This window comes from Phocoena phocoena, chromosome 3 (genome assembly GCF_963924675.1).
Source record: "Phocoena phocoena chromosome 3, mPhoPho1.1, whole genome shotgun sequence".
NCBI classification, from domain to species: Eukaryota; Metazoa; Chordata; class Mammalia; order Artiodactyla; family Phocoenidae; genus Phocoena; species Phocoena phocoena.
This window is the reverse complement of record NC_089221.1, coordinates 110,667,855-110,684,593: the sequence shown is the minus strand read 5'-3', so window position 1 is coordinate 110,684,593 and position 16,739 is coordinate 110,667,855. Positions and strand designations below refer to the sequence as shown.

At 39.1% G+C, this 16,739-nt stretch overlaps 2 protein-coding genes across 2 annotated transcripts in view; one reads left to right on the top strand and one right to left on the bottom strand.

Annotated features, from left to right (window-relative positions):
* RAD50 (RAD50 double strand break repair protein) overlaps positions 1–4,765 on the bottom strand; it is a 97,969-nt gene extending 93,204 nt beyond the window's left edge. The window contains exons 1-2 of the mRNA XM_065873983.1: positions 4,637–4,765; positions 2,545–2,628 (exon numbers count right to left, since the gene is read on the bottom strand). Coding sequence (XP_065730055.1) covers positions 2,545–2,628; positions 4,637–4,765 — 213 coding nt within the window. The remainder of the gene's footprint in view (positions 1–2,544; positions 2,629–4,636) is intronic.
* Positions 4,766–13,348: 8,583 nt separating this feature from the next.
* IL5 (interleukin 5) lies at positions 13,349–15,761 on the top strand. The gene is made up of 4 exons (XM_065874254.1): positions 13,349–13,524; positions 13,802–13,834; positions 15,298–15,429; positions 15,538–15,761. The coding sequence occupies exons 1-4, from the start codon at positions 13,381–13,383 to the stop codon at positions 15,634–15,636; spliced, it is 408 nt and encodes a 135-aa protein (XP_065730326.1). The 5' UTR covers positions 13,349–13,380; the 3' UTR covers positions 15,637–15,761.
* Positions 15,762–16,739: the final 978 nt, after the last annotated feature.

Sequence of the window (16,739 nt, the reverse complement as noted above, 5' to 3'; positions counted from 1 at the left end):
AAAAAGATTTCTTGGGGCTCATGTCTCGCAGGGGGGATTTGAGGCAGGAGATAGATGGGCCCCAGGCTGAGCAGCTGGAGTTTGTCCCCTGTGGACAGATACTCCAAGATGAATAGCAAGGAGCAAGGAGGAGCTGAGCTCTGCCCAGATAAAAGATAAAGAGACCACATGTTCCTCATTCTGGAGGTCAAGGAGATCTTCCCAACTACAGGTGCGCAAAAAGGCTCCTCGGGGGGCCAAAAAGGGAAGGAGCACCACGCCATAGTAGGTGATGTCAACCTACCCATAGGCCTCTTCGCTAGAATCCATCTTGGCTAAGAGACGCGTGTGCACACAGGGGAGGACCCTGAGTTAAACCAATACAGGCTCAGGGCCAGAAAAAGCAAGATGACTGGCCAGAGGAAACCCAGAAGAAATATCCCATATAAGTGACTGAAACTACCACAAGGGCGCAACTCTCTCTCTGAGCCCGCCCATGTGAGTCTATTCACATGTACTCCTTTTCCTCCTAATAAACACTTTACTTGTTTCACTACTTTCCATGTCTTTGTGGAAATTCATTTCTACCAAGCCAATGGACCAGGGCCTTGTCACTCACTGCCCACTGGCCCTGGTGGTCTAGTGGCTAGTATTTGGCACTTTCACTGCCACGACCTGATTTCAATCCCTGGCCAGGGAACCGAAATCCTCTTCAAGCCACTGCAAGCCAAGGCCACCTGAGATCACTTTCATAATCACAGAGTTATCTTTAGTCACATAAACGTGGAAACAACTTAAAAGACTATCAACAGTGGGTCAGCTAAATAAATTAGAGAATATAAACTCAATGAAATACTATTTAGTAATTAAAAATAATGAAACAAAGGTGTATATATATTTTAACATAACCACAGTATATCACTAAATAAATATTTGATGTGTATTGATACAATGGAAAAATAAAATTCTATTGATGTATTAAAATATTTACATGAGCATATTTATATACACACACAGATATGTTTTTATAAACACAGAAAAAAGCCTGGAGGAAGCACACAACAAACTCTTGGCAGGCGGGGTAATGAAAGAGGCACATGACCCCACTATATACATAAACAAGAAAAACCTATTCAGGGAGAGGGATAAATTAGGAGTTTGGGATTAACAGATACATACTACTATATATAAAATAGATCAGCAACAGGGATTTACTATATAACAGGGGGAACAATATTCAGTACCTTATAATAACCTATGATGGAATAATCTGGAAAAAAAAATATGTATATAACTGAATCACTTTGCTGTATACCTGAAACTAACACAATATTGTAAATCAACTATACTTCAATAAAAAAAAAAAAGAAAGAAAAACCTACAGGCCAAAATGCATATAGAAAAGCCTATGTCCTATACACACACTAAGAGTTTAAACACCATAATTCACAGGACTTCCCTGGTGGCGCAGTGGTTAAGAAACCGCCTGCTTATGCAGGGGACACGGGTTTGAGCCTTCGTCTGGGAAGATCCCATATGCCACAGAGCAACTAAACTCAGGCACCACAACTACTGAGCCTGTGCTCTAGAGCCCGAGAACCACAACTACTGAAGCCTCAGTGCCTAGAGCCTGTGCTCCACAACAAGAGAAGCCACCGCAGTGAGAAGCCAGCACATCGCAATGAAGAGTAGCCCCCGCTCGCTGCAACTAGAGAAAGCCCGTGTGCAGCAACGAAGACCCAACACAGCCATAAATAAATAAATTTATTTTAGAAAAATAAATACCATTCAAACACTCATACACCAAGACTTTCATCATGGTACATTTTAATGAAAAACTAAAAGCAATCTAAATGTAAGAAAATGATGCAATTATTAAAAATGTTCATAAAAGGTTTTATGTTTTAAGTAGGAAATACTTCACACATACAAAGAAGTAAAAAGATTAAAACACCCATGTATCAAACACCCAGATTAATATAGTTTTTTTAAATAACATTGGACTTTATTATAATGTTAGGTGGAAAAACACCTCAGAATACAAAATTAGAGTATGACTTCAGCTATATAAGACTGTATGTGAAGGAGAAGAAATACATGAAAATGTCAACAATGGCTATCACTGGGCGCTAAGACTGTATGTGGGTGACTTTCATACCTCTTCATACTTTTCCACTGCCAAATTTTCTACAATGAGCTATCATCACTTTCATAATTATAAAAATTTTATTTTAGGGACTTCCCTGGTGGTCCAGTGGTAGAGAATCTGCCTTTCAATGCAGAGGACCCAGGTTCGATCCCTGGTCGGGGAACTAAAATCCCACATGCTGTGGGGCAGCAAAGCCCAGGCACCTCAACTAGAGAGCCTGCAGGCCACAAACTACAGAGCCCACGCGCCACAACTAGAGAGAAAACCCACATGCCACAACTACAGAGAAGTCCATGCGCCACAACTACCACAACTACAGAGAAGCCCATGCACCACAACTAAGACCTGACGCAGCCAAAAATTAAAAAAAAATTTTTTTTTACTTTAAAAGTACAAAGTTTTACTAGCACCATTACCTTGGGATCATGAACGAATGTATTTCCTTTGGTTCCAGGAGGAAAATCTCCAGTACAAATATATTTTAGACATTCAATGATGGTCTAAATAAATAGAAAATTATATTATTTAGGTATTAGAGAACTGCAGAATTTAATCATAAAACATTAACTCATTATAAAATATTATTACCATAGAGACTATAAAAGATATGATCAGATAAAATTTGACATTATAAAACCTGTCATATAAATATGATTAAGTGTTAAAGAATAATTGCTATAACTTCATAGAAAAGCTACATACTTAACGAGGTATACTGAAATAAAGAATTATTATTTGAGGGAAAATTTCTCTATTTCTAATTAAAACCCTTTAAGTCAAGTTTTTAATAACAATGGCGAAAGTAAAACATGGTCACCATAGTTGACAACACTATATTGTATAAATGAAATTTAATGAGAGTGTAACTTAGATGTTCTCACCAAAAAAAGTTAAATACATGTTAATTAACTAGATGGGGGAATCCTTTTACAATATACATCTGTGTCAAATCACCATGATGTATACTTTAAATAGCCTACAAATTATATGTCATTATACTCCAATAAAGCTAAAATTCTTTTAAAAGTCGAAACTAAACAAATGGCTAATATCTACAAAGGCCTTACTATGTGCCAGGTATTGTACTAACCACTTTCACATACATTAAGCTTTTAATTCTCACATCAATCCTAGGCTGTAGAAACTATTTTTTTAAATAAATTTATTTTTTTATTTATTCTTGGCTGTGTTGGGTCTTTGCTGTGCACAGGCGGGGTAAGCGGGGGCTACCCTTCGGGGCCGTGCACAGGCTTCTCATTGCAGTGGCTTCTCTTGTTGTGGAGCACCGGCTCCAGGCGCGCGGGCTCCAGAGCGCAGGCTCAGTAGTTGTGGCGCATGGGCTTAGTTGCTCCACAGCATGTGGGATCCTCCCGGACCAGGGCTCAAACCCGTGTCCCCTGCACTGGCAGGCAGATTCTTAACCACTGCGCCACCAGGGAAGTCCCACGTAGAAACTATTTTTTAACCTCCATTTTACAGAGAAGAAAACTAAGGCATGGAGCATTTAGGTCACTTTTGCCCAGTCACACAGCTTTTAATAAATGGTGAAGGAAAAAATCTGTATCAAAGCAGCTAGGGCTCATAAACACTAAACATACTAGTCTCTCTACCAGTAGAGCACTTAATACAATGCTAGGTACATAAAAAGCATTCAATAAATAATATTTCTACATAAATAAAAGCAGACAAGAGTCTGGCATTCAACTCTCAACACTAAACCTTATGTCTTTTTCTATGCTTTTCACTTCATTTACTCCTCTCCCTGTTACAATGACACCACCTTGCTTTTTCTCAAAGCACCCTTTCAGACCAGAGAGCCTCTTGGCTGTACTTTTTTCATAATTGCATACCATTCCCGGTCCAACTCAAATTTCTAAATATTTCCAGTACTGGAGCACAGTATATAAGCTGCGCTCCAATCTTTTATTCTGACTAGGTAAGAGTATCCTAACAACAAAATACTGTCCCAATTTAACCAAGCCCCAACACGTTTCATTTTAAAATTATGTCATTTACTTATCATTTATCATCTTAGTTGGGATAGACAGTCTTCTTAAAGTCATATATTTATCATATTTTATAACTTTTAAAGAAATCCTGTACGGGGACGACTACCAGGAAGTGAATGCTATGCCATGTGAGTAAGGAACGATAAAACATGAATGCAGACAAAAAGGCTTCCTGTGGGACTGTGAGCTCGCTGAGCCCGGACGGAGGTAGCTCCCGGTCTCTTAGGATTCTGATGGAAACCTTGTCCACCGGACATGACTGAACACAGGAGTCTGGTCGGTTCCTGAGGTCGCAGTGGCCTGAAGGCCACAGGCCACACCAAGCCACGCCCCTGGGCCGGGAAGTCAGCCGGAGACCCAGGTACACCCTGGGGCCCCAGGAGCTGAGTCATATGGACTCCCCTCATCCTAATCAAGAGTTCCGAACTCTGCAGATATTTTACTCCAGATTTCTAACACGTGGCGACCCGTAAACTGAAGGCGGCTACTTAGGACTTACCGTTTTCCCCGCCCCATTGGGTCCAACCAAAATTGTGAGGGGACTGAAGAATGTGATAATTTGTTTATCTTTATCCTCTATTCCAAAACTCCGCACGCCCAGAATGCTCATCTTTTCGATCCGGGACATGTTTGCAAATGTTTCTTTTCTCAACAGCAGGGGTCTAGAGCCCAGGACTCACTTTAGCAGTGAGGCCCGAGCAGAGCAAGAGCGGGTCTTAAGGACTCGCGCGTCCCAGGGTCGGGAGGCTCCAGGTGAAAGCGAAAGCTCGGGCTGGAACCGTTCCTCCCACACCGGCTTTCTTCCCTGCTGGAAGGCGAGAGTGGGGGTGGGGGCCAGCCCGGGGCTGCCCGCGGGAGACGCAGAACACAAGCCCGAGGACCCCGCGACCGCGGTCACTCACAGACTCCCGCCTCCGCGGCGCCGCGGGTCACGTGGGGCGCTACGGCCTGCGCGCTTTTACGCCGCAGGCCCGGGGCACGCCGGGAAGTCAGAGGCCCAATGTGCGCGCGCAGCTCTGGGTTCCGGGAACCTTACCGCGCAAGAAGGTTGAGTGCAAGGTCATCTAGAAAGCGGATTCCGGCTCCTTGCTGGCGGCGGGGGCGGGGCGGGACAGCACTGACAGGCACTAACTCTAAGAGAAGACAAAGACTTGTGATGGACAGCGATTCTCAAAGTGTGATCGCGGGACTCCTGGAGCGGAGGGGAGTGCGGTGTTCGCTCCTGTCAAAACTTTTTCTAAAGATACTAAGACGTTATTCGCCTTTGCGCTCTCAGTCGCTCCCTAATGTACTGAGTTTTCTAGTAATTACGTGACGTGCGGGACACCATCGCAATGATGGCTAATGGAATGTGTGCTTGTATATTCTTGTGCTTTTAAAAATATTTCAAATTTAGTTTCTACTTGAGTAAATATTAGTAGTTATAACTCACGTAAAAGCCCTTTGGGATCCTCAGAGAGGGATTTAATACCAAAAGTTTGTGAACTGCCGTTGTAGACCAAAAGCCAAAAAGCTATTATAAGACTATAAAATGTTATGAAAATATGTGAAGTAAATCCACTGCTATAAGTACCACCCCAAGATAGGAATAGACACCTTTAAGAGATTCTGTTATGCAAGATGAATAATAAGAGATCTGTACACCATCGTGCCTATATTTAACAATAATGTATACTTAAAAATTTGCCAATACGGTAGACCTTGTGTTAACTGTTCTTATTACAAAAAATAAAAAAATAAATAAATAAAATAGAAAATAAAAATAAGGAAGGTGAGAAGAAACTTTTGGAGGTGATGGATATACCAATGGCATTGAATGTATGTCTCCTGCTTAATATGAAGTAGCCAAAATTACCTCTTATGCAGCTGGATTAAAAAAAAAAAGTTTAACTTGAGTCTTTAGCACCTTTAGATTAAGCTTCCAGTTTACAGGAAGTATTAAGCTAATAATATCACAAGGATGGAAAAGACAAATCTGGAAGGTGGTATGTGCTACAAAACACTGGCCCAGACTTTCAGATTACTGTTACTAGAACAAGAACTTTTGTAGATTCTAAAAGGATGGTTGAGAATTAAAAGAGATTTGAGTTTCATGTTACCAAGATGCAGCACATGATCCTGGATTGGATCCTGCTTTGGACATAGAGATGTGAAGGGAATTTCGGGTATATGTGGGGAAATTTGAATGTAGACTGGAGATTAAATGCTAAAAAAAACCCCGTTGTTTTCATTATATTGGATGTGATGATATTTTGCTATATGAAAAAGATCCTTTTTTGAGATGCATATAGAACTGTTAACGATAGAGTGTCATGCTTTCTATAATTTACTTTTAAAATACTTGAGAAAAACTGAGTTGAAGGAAAAAATGGACATTACAAGGTGCCAGATTCCATTACAAAAATTTTCAACTTTGTAACAGTAGGAAACTATAAAACTAAGATAACAACTCTAGGAGGGGCGGGTGGAAAGATTTGCAATAAAAATGATTAATCTTTAAAATAAAAAGAACTAAAAATGCGAATCAGTCAAGTTCCCAGTTCTCAGTAAACTACTACTGAAAAATGTTTAGTTTCACTTATATCATAATTAATGAAATGGAAAATAAAATACCATGAGATACTATCTTATACCTATTAGTGAATCTCTTTATCCTTATAATACTTTCTGACATAAATTGTCTTTTTCTGGTGTTTATATTGGTACATCAGCTTTCTTTTGATTAGTATTTGTCTAGTATGTCTTTCTACCCCTTGATTTTTAAACCTCTTAATGTCATTTTGCATGAAGTGAACTGTTATTCCTGATAAATTTGGATGTATTTCTCATATCTTTTTTTGTGCCTTTTCCCGCTTTTTCTCCTTTCCAGGTTTCTGGATTGATTGATTTTCATTATTCTCTTGTTTTATTCTACCGGTTTTGAAGTTGCATATTCTATTTTGATTCTTTTAGTCATTATTCTTGAATTTTTCACGTGCCTATTTTGAAATCTGAGGTTAATACATTTGGTATCCTTTTAAACAGTACAAGAACCATAAAATGCACCGAATCTGATCACTCCTTGCATCTTATCATTGTTTAGTATTTTTGTTCCATGTTGTCTTGAAATCCTGAGTTACTTTTTAAAACCAGCATTATTTATTTATGTTTACCAACGTATTTATCAAGCTTTTTTACTACTACTGCTTCTTGTATCACACCTTCCTTTGTCGTTCATTTCACTCATTACATTAGCAGAACTATTAAACCCTAGTGCTAAAGAATCTTGAGGGAAAGAAATCTATCCCACAGTGCTAATATCAGGATTAAATAAAGTTATTTTTGTGAAAGTGCTTTATAAATGGTAAAACACTGTAAAAATATGAGATTTATTTTTTGTGCATTGAATATTTTTAGAGGGTTAATCTGGTAAAATGTAACAAAGCTATTAAAATGATCACACAAGTTCCTCAGCATAAAGAAAATTTTTTTTTTTTTTTTTGCGGTACGCTGACCTCTCACTGTTGTGGTCTCTCCCGTTGCGGAGCACAGGCTCCGGACGCGCAGGCTCAGCAGCCATGGCTCACGGGCCCAGCCGCTCCGCGGCATGTGGGATCTTCCTGGACCGGGGCACGAACCCGTGTCCCCTGCATCAGCAGGCGGACTCTCAACCACTGCACCATCAGGGAAGCCCGGAAATATTTTTTAAATTATACAGAGAGCTTTTTAGTAGCATTGTTTGTAATTGTGGAATACTAGCAACAACCCAAATGGTGAAGTAAACTGTGGTACATCAATTTCATCTAATAGCAGGTAACCATTAAAATAATAAGTAGTTACATGAAAGAGAAATATTAACAACAAAAAAGATAAACAAAATTGCACATATTCATTGATTACAACTCTGTAAAGCTGTCTTAGTAAAGATTGGAAGAGGTCAACAAAAACCTAATATAGTAGTTGCTATGCCGAGGGGAAGAAGTTCCGTGTTTATTTTCCTATGATGTTATTTATCAATTAAAAACTTATTTAAAAGATATACTTGGGGCTTCCCTGGTGGTGCGGTGGTTGAGAGTCTGCCTGCCGATGCAGGGGACGCGGGTTTGTGCCCCGGTCCGGGAAGATCCCACATGCCGCGGAGCAGCTAGGCCCGTGAGCCATGGCCGCTGAGCCTGCGCGTCCGGAGCCTGCGCGTCCGGAGCCTGTGCTCCGCAACGGGAGAGGCCACAACAGTGAGAGGCCCGCGTACCGCAAAAAAAAGAAAAAAAAAAAAAAAAAGATATACTTGGAGATTGAAAGGATGGAGGTTAGAATAAGGTCAAGAAAAAGAAAGAGACGCTATCATTTTACATTTAGTCACTGCAAAAAAAAATTGTGGCATCATGCCCTGTTAATTGATTAGAATCAGTTCATAGAAAAGTCATTTGACCTTAATGACTACACAGTTAGTAAAAAAACACAGGTATCAGTTTTTAAAAACATGTTGCCAATTTGGAAGCCACTAATAGAGACAAAGGTTTTAGGGCAAAAGGATGAACGTTGCCTACTAATACAACTTTTCAACACCAAAGTGCTTTTTCTAAACTATACAATTACTAGTAATTCTTAAAAATTCTCAATACTGTTTGCTAATTTCTTTCTATTCTCCTAAAATAATGTGGGTTTTTTAAAATACCATGGTAGTTCACATTGGTTTGTTCTCTATAGATGAGCTGACAGCTTTGCTCTTTTTTTTTTCCAGGAGTCCTGCCAAAGTTGTTTCTATTATCAGGCTCCTGGCCCCAGGGAATAGACTCCTTCAGTTTCCACAGTATTCACATTAATGTGTTCAACTAATACAACCAAGTTCCTGCTTATTCATTCAGTTATTTATTCAATAAACATTAATTGAGTGTGTACAATAGGCTGGTCGTTGAGGGTAAAGAGATCAATTAAATAAAACCCTTATTCTCAAGGAGCTCACCGTCTAGTGAAGTAAAAAGGTCCCAAGTGCATGACACTTACAGGATACAAAGTCTTTTTACATAATAATAATATAAATAATTATAAACTTTTTTCAGTTTGCAAGGTTATTTTTAATCAACTTTTATTTTCATTTAGCTTTAGATTTGCAGAAACGTTGAAAGAATATTATAGAGATTTCCTGTGTACCCTGCACCCAGTTTCCTCTGTTGTTCATATAACTATGGTACATTTGTCACAATTGGGTAACCAACATTGGCACATTACTAGACTCCACAGTTTTTAGGGGGTTTTCTTAGTTTTTACCTACTTAGTTTTAGGGGGTTTCCTATCTGGGATGTCATCCAGCATACTACATCGCATTTAGTCATCATGTCATCTTAGATTCCTCTGGGCTGTGACAGTTTCTCAGACTTTACTTGTTTTTGATGACCTTGACAGTTTTACAGAGTACTTTTCAGGTATTTTGTCCTTCAATTTGGGTATGTGTAATATTTTTCTCATGGTTAGACAGAGGTTATAAGTTTTGGGGAGGAAGACCGCAGAGATGAAATGCCATTCTCATTACATCATGTTAAGGGAACATGCTTCTAACATGAGTTATCACTGTTGATGTTGACCTTGATCACCTGGCTGAGGTTTGTCGGGTTTCTCCATTGCAAAGTTACTCCTCTCATAATCCCCCTTCCAGACTGCACACTTTAAAATGAATTGTATTCCACAGTTACTTTAAGTGTATCCCACACTTAAAGAGAATTATGCTTCATTTCCTTGAGGCTACAATATCTACAAAAATTACTTGGAATTCTGCAAGTAATTCTGCAAGTAATCTCCTGCAAGTAGGAGATTAAAATTATTAACTTTTGTTTGCAGGTTAACATTAATAAACCTCTTTCAAATACGTTATTTTATGGTCCCTGCTCAGAGAGTTTGCAATCAGGTTAGGGAGATCAGACTAATAGAGGAATAGTTATTGACTTATGAAAACATTGTAAGAAATGTAATTTTGTACACTCATGTTCATAATGGCATTATCCACAATAGCCAAAAGATGGAAGCAACCCAAATGTCCATTGATAAATAAACGGATAAACAAAATGTGGTATATGCATACAATGGAAGATTATTCCACCTTAAAAGGGAAGGGGAGTTCCCCGGTGGCCTAGTGGTTAGGATTCCAGGCTTTCACTGGCGTGGCCCAGGTTCAATCCCTGGTCAGGGAATTGAGATCCCCCATAAGCCTTGCGGTGAGGCCAAAAAAAAAAAAAAAGGAAGGAAACTCTGCCACATGCTACAAGATGGATGAACGTTGAGGACACTATCCTACGTGAAATAAGCCAGTCAGTAAATGACAAATACTATATGATTCTACTTATCTGAGTTACCTAGAATAATCAAATTCATAGAGACAGAAAGTAGAAGCGTGGTTGCCAGGGGCTGGGAGGGAGGGGGAAAACGGAGAGTTGTTTAATGGGTACAGAGCTTTGCAAGATAAAAAGCGTTCTGGAGATGGATTGTACAACATTATGAACATACTCAACACTACTGAACTGTATACTTAAAAATGGTTAAGATGTTATGTTTTATGTTACATGTATTTTACCACAATTAAAACATTTTTGAAGATACATAATTTTGAATAGGAGGATTTTTAAATAACTTGCCCTCCAATAGGGACCCACAGTTATACTATAGATCAGAGACTGCAAAATAGCACCCTCTATGGTTCTTACAACTATGAATTGCCAACATTTAAAAATGAGGAGATTATACATAATAATCTGGCTTCTTTGAAAAATTGGATGATTTGGCAACATAAGTCCAAGGGTGTCACATGGCAACAGTCAGCTGGAGCTGACCAGTACTTGCCACCTGGAGACAGGTCACTCTGCTGCAGTTTTCTGCAGCCCCACCATCTGTGCTGTTGTCACACCTTGCCCATCTCACTCATTTTCATAGCCAGCATGACTCCCTAAAAATAGTGAGTCGTTGGTGAGTTTTCTCCTGCTTAGTGAACACTAGTACAGTGGTGTCTCAATCCTCCACCACCTAGATTCCCTGCAGAGAGAAGTTTAAAACTCAGAACTTCACGTATTTAAGGTACTAAAATAACAAGTCACTTGGCAGTTCCTCTGAAACCTTCATCTAAGCCCACACTTCCTCTGTGTAGCCCAAAGGAGTTGAGGAGAACCAGAACAAACTCTCTCTATCTGGGGAGAGAAGGCTCTGCCAGAATTCAGCTTTGATTTTGAAAGCATCATTTTAAGAGCACCTTGATCCAGTCTATTGTGATTCCTACCTCACTCCTGCAGCAAGCCACGGTCACTCCTGCAGTCTCAAGGAAAAGGTCTTTCAAGTGTTCAAACCAGGCATGTCTAACCAAGAGTCCAAAACTTTAGCACAAACAAAACCAGACATGGTACAGGAAGGCTGCCACTAAAGTCCCATACTACTTTTATCCCACCTGTGCAGAGCTGTGACTACCCCCATGTAAAAGGCTTGACAGGACTTCCCTGGTGGTCCAGTGGTAAAGAATCTGCCTTACAATGCAGGAGACGTGAGTTCAATCCCTGGTCAGGGAACTAAGATCCCACATGCCACGGGGCAACTAAGCCCGCGCGACACAACTACTGAGCCCGCGTGCCTCAACTAGAGCCTGGGCACCATAACTACAGCGCCCACGCGCCATGGAGCCTGTGTGCCACAATTAGAGAAGAGAAAACCTACACGCCACAGAAGTCCGCGCTGCAAGGAAAGATCCCGCATGCCTCAACAAAGATCCTGCATGCCGCAACTAAGACCCAACGCAGCCTAAAATAAATAAATAATAAATAAATCTTTAAAAAATAAAATAAAAGGCTTGTCTACCTCCTAGATGCCTCTACTTCACATACAGAACTACATCCAGCTTTGGAAAAGGATTCTAGGTAACAATTCATATTTGGTACAATCTGTGCTAGATAGTCAAGGTAGTCCTAAAGCCAGGCTTCCAGGCCACCAACACAGAACCACTTTGGGATGCTCACTGAAACTCTCCATTATAAGCAATGGCTTACACTTCCATTATGTGTGCTAAGGCCAGGGAAGAAGGAAGTGTGTGGTCTAGAAGGGGGCCTCATTTGCTCCCTTCTGGGATTATAGGTCAGAGCCTAAGGTACACAAAGGCTGATTCCCCTGATCACACCTATTCATACATGGCCCACCCAGGGTGTGAAAGGACACTCCCACCCTTGTGGGATGTGAAGGAGAGGCCATGCCCATATGTTATGTGGCTGTGACGGATGTTTTTTGGTTGCCTTCCTAGCATCTAGGTCCCTCTTACTACTACCTAGGACCCCAAATTTCTCAGGTATGAAGTTTGGGTGGGATGAAGCCCATCTCCAGCTCCAGGGAGAATCAATTAGTATATCTCATACCCCTGGCCACAGTTCAAGGGTGAACATGGGATCAAGGGTGAACAAGGCTAAATTCTTGGACTTTTAATTGAGCAATCAGAAAAACACAATTTGCTTTCTCCTAAGGCTCATGAACAGGGTACATATAGATTCAGGAGGTTGGACATCATCTTGGGTCCACAGTGACCCAAGAATGGGTCACTGCCTGAGAATGAAGACAATGGTCACTGAGGTAAGCAACATAAAGGAGCCTCGACCCTGGATCATTTGGTTGTATGAGCTAACAAATCCCCCATTTGGCTTCAACCAGTTTGGGTTAGGTTTTTGATCACTGGCAACAGAAAGGACCCCAGTGAACACAACTTGAGACCCCAGTGAACACAACTTGACCCAGCTAGGTTTTGATGGTCTCTGCTCTAATCACCATCTTCAGTCACCAGTATTTTCAATTCCTTTTAAGACAGATCAACCTGGCTACAACTGCATTAGAGTTTACTTGACGTGAAAAGAAATTCTCAATATTTACATATTTTAGCATAAAATTCTATTTAGTGGCTTACATTATACTTCTTTTTACACAAATCTTTTAAAAGGAAATTCAATCTTCTGATTTTAAGAAATGCAAGTGTGGGGCAATGATGTATCCACCTAAGGATTTTCTTTTGTAATAGAAAATGTTTTTAAAGGTGAAAAATAGGGATTTTTATTATTATTAAAAGATAAAAGTAAAATTATTTTTTAAGGTACAGGCATTGGAAACAGTTTCACTATATGCCATTATTAAGCATTCTCTATCTGATTGTTAGAAATTATTCATTTCCTCAAAGAGAGAGAATAAATTGGTTGGGGATGAAATCTTGTACTATGCACTTTCTTTGCCAAGGCAAACGCTCAACATTTCAGAGCCATGAGAATGCTTCTGCATTTGAGTTTGCTGGCTCTTGGAGCTGTCTACATTTGTGTCATTGCTGTAGAAAGTCCCATGAATAGACTGGTGGCAGAGACCTTGACACTGCTCTCCACTCATCAAACTCTGCTGATAGGTGACGGGGTAATTTTCTTTTTGATTCCTACAGTCTTTAAAATATATAGGTAATCATTTGTGGTGGCTAATTTTTAAAGATCTGTCATTAATCATGAAATTATGAGAGTGTTAGTACTATATAATTGATAACCATATTACTAACAAGAATTTTACTAAAAGTTATGAATGCTAGCGTGCTTTAAACATGAATGTATTTTCTTTCCTTTTCAGAACTTGATGATTTTACTAAAAGTTATGAATGCTAGAGTGCTTTAAACATGAATGTATTTTCTTTCCTTTTCAGAACTTGATGATTCCTACTCCCGAACATACAAATGTAAGTTAAATCAAGATTTGATAAATGATTGAGTGAATAAGTAAATTTCATATTTTAAGCTATAAAGCATTAGTTATCACTGGAATGATTTAATTTTCTCCATTTTGTTTTTGTGTGTGTGGATGCAAATGTATGTACTTATAAATATTAGGAATAACTTTACAAGTAGAATTCATTAAACAAGTGGATCAGGCCCTTTGGTGATGTTGTCAGTTCTCCATCTCAAAGAGCCTCATGTAAGGCACTCTTTTTTTTTTTTTTTTTAGGTATTTAATGTCTTTTTCTTTGCTATATGCTTTTTAAAATTTATTTACTTTTTAAATTGAAGTATAGGTGATTTACAATGTTGTGTTAATTTCAGGTATACAGCAAAGTGATTCAGTTTTATATATATATTATTTTTCAGATTCTTTTCCCATATAGATTATTATAAAATATTGAGTAGAGTTCCCTGTGCTATACAGTAGGTCCTTGTTGTTTATCTAGTTTATATATAGTAGTGTGTATATGCTACTCTCAAATTCCTAATTTATCCCCCCCGCCACCTTTCCCCTTTGGTAACCATAAGTTTGTTTTCTATGTCTGTGAGTCTGTTTCTGCTTTGGAAATTAGTTCCTTTGTATCATTTTTTAAGATTCCACATATAAGTGATATCATATGGTATTTGTCTTTCTCTTTCTGACTTCCCTTAGTATGATAATTCTAGGTCCATCCATGTTGCTGCAAATGGCATTATTTCATTTTTTTATGGCTGAGTAGTATTCCATTGTATATATGTACCACATCTTCTTTATCCATTCATTTGTCGATGGACATTTTGGTTACTTCCATGTCTTGGCTATTGTAAATAGTGCTTCTTTCCAGAAGAATTCCATACTGGGTGAGAGGGGCCTCCTAGTCTCCATTCAACTCTATCTATGGCTTTCCTCTCACTCTCATGTCTTTCTGAAAGTTTAGCAAGTTAGGTGTATATTTTTAAAATTATGGTCAGTAGACATTAAAATATACAATGAATGCCCTATATTAATATATGTGTCATTTCCACATATTTAAATTATTATGACCATATAATGGAATTGTATACATTTGGAGTATGTCATGGTTGTATTAAAATGTAAAATATATGATTTCATTAGTCTAAATAGAATAAAATTACCAGCTAGAACTAAAAAAGGAAACTCATGGGAGCTCAATCAGTATTGTAGTTGCATTATACTTCCTAAACATTTTAATTTCAGTTAAGGAGTTAATTTATATCATTTGTAAAACTCCTCAGTAGTTATATAAACTTTATCTACTTTTGGAAATTATAGCTCAGTGTGAAGTGGTTTGCCACTTGGAAAAGGAACAAGTAAAATATTCTTTGGAGAAGAGAACTCATGTAAACAACACAACTAACTTCTGGAACTAAATTTTTATACCTTGTTTTGATTATTTATAGTTTTTAAATCTTCCTCATTTAGCACGAACTATGCATTAAAGAAGTCTTTCAGGGAATAGACACACTGAAGAATCAAACTGCGCAAGGGGATGCCGTGGAAAAACTATTCCAAAACTTGTTTTTAATAAAAGAATACATAATAGACCTCCAAAGAGTAAGTTAAAAACATTTAGTGGAAACTTAAGTATATTTGTCTGGCTCTGCCTATGTTTACAAGAATTGACAGTTTTCCTACAATACTTACTGTCTACTCTTTTCACAGAAGAAGTGTGGAGGAGAAAGATGGAGAGTAAAACAATTCCTAGACTACCTGCAAACTTTTCTTAAGGTGATAAACACCGAGTGGACAACGGAAAGTTGAGACCAACCTGTCTCACTGTAGCGAAAGATTCTGGAGGAGAAGAAGGATGTTTTACTGCAACAAGGATGAGGGCCAGCCAAGGGTGGGGCCTTAATATTCAGTGTAATGAAACTTCAGAGGCAAAGTAAATATTTCAGGCATACTGCTACCTCACACAGACAGAAAGTATAAAAACAAAATATTTGAGCTGTATTTCAGATATCAGAATCATTGAAGTATTTTCCATCAGTTTGCTCTAAGCAAAATAGATATATACTTTTATCTATCTTATTTAACATAACATTCTGTAAAATGTCTGTTAACTTAATATTATTTATGAAATAATTGAGAACTTGGAAAATTAATATTTATTTCACCTTAGGCTATGTTCCAATAAAACAAAAATAGACAACTCTGGTTCAATTTGTTGCTGGTCTTTGTCTGACTTCTGAAGTGAGCACAGTCTGTGTGAGAACACACCAGGTTTGGAGAGCATTCCCATCTTCCAGGTGGCAGAAGTCACAGGTTGCTAGGCATACCATGGGTGGATGAGATCTAGCAGGACTTAGTGGGGAAGGGGGTAGCAGGGACATGGGCAGGGGCTGGGGCCTGGTTTCCTCTCCATGGTATACCCAGAGCCTAGGTTGGTGCAGGTAAAATGGGAGGTGGTGAATGAATGATTATAAGGGCCTTCCAGAACTGGCCAGAGAATTAAAATGAGTTTCACGGCTTCCCCTGGGGAGGAGAGCAGTGTAGGAATCTGTATCTAGGTCTCTTCCCAGCCTATGAGAAGAATGTGACAGGCCAATCCCACTGCCAGTTTGGGGAAGAAACGCTCCTTGTGGAGCCCAGAGCACTGTGACCTGGGGGTTCTTCACCTCACCTGACTTTGTGCCATAACAATGGTCAGAGAAGCACTGGTAGGCAGTTATATTGGGGAGGCTGGGTTCTAGAGGTGCCCACCATCTGTATTCCCAGGGGCAGAGCAGCATTAGGCAGAATAACACTCCAATCTGCCTGTTTATGACTATCAGTACCATAATTCGAAGTTCCTCTACTTGAGTAAATTTCTTAAGGATTCAGAAAATACGTTCTTTAAGATATATTTTAAAACTGAGACCTGG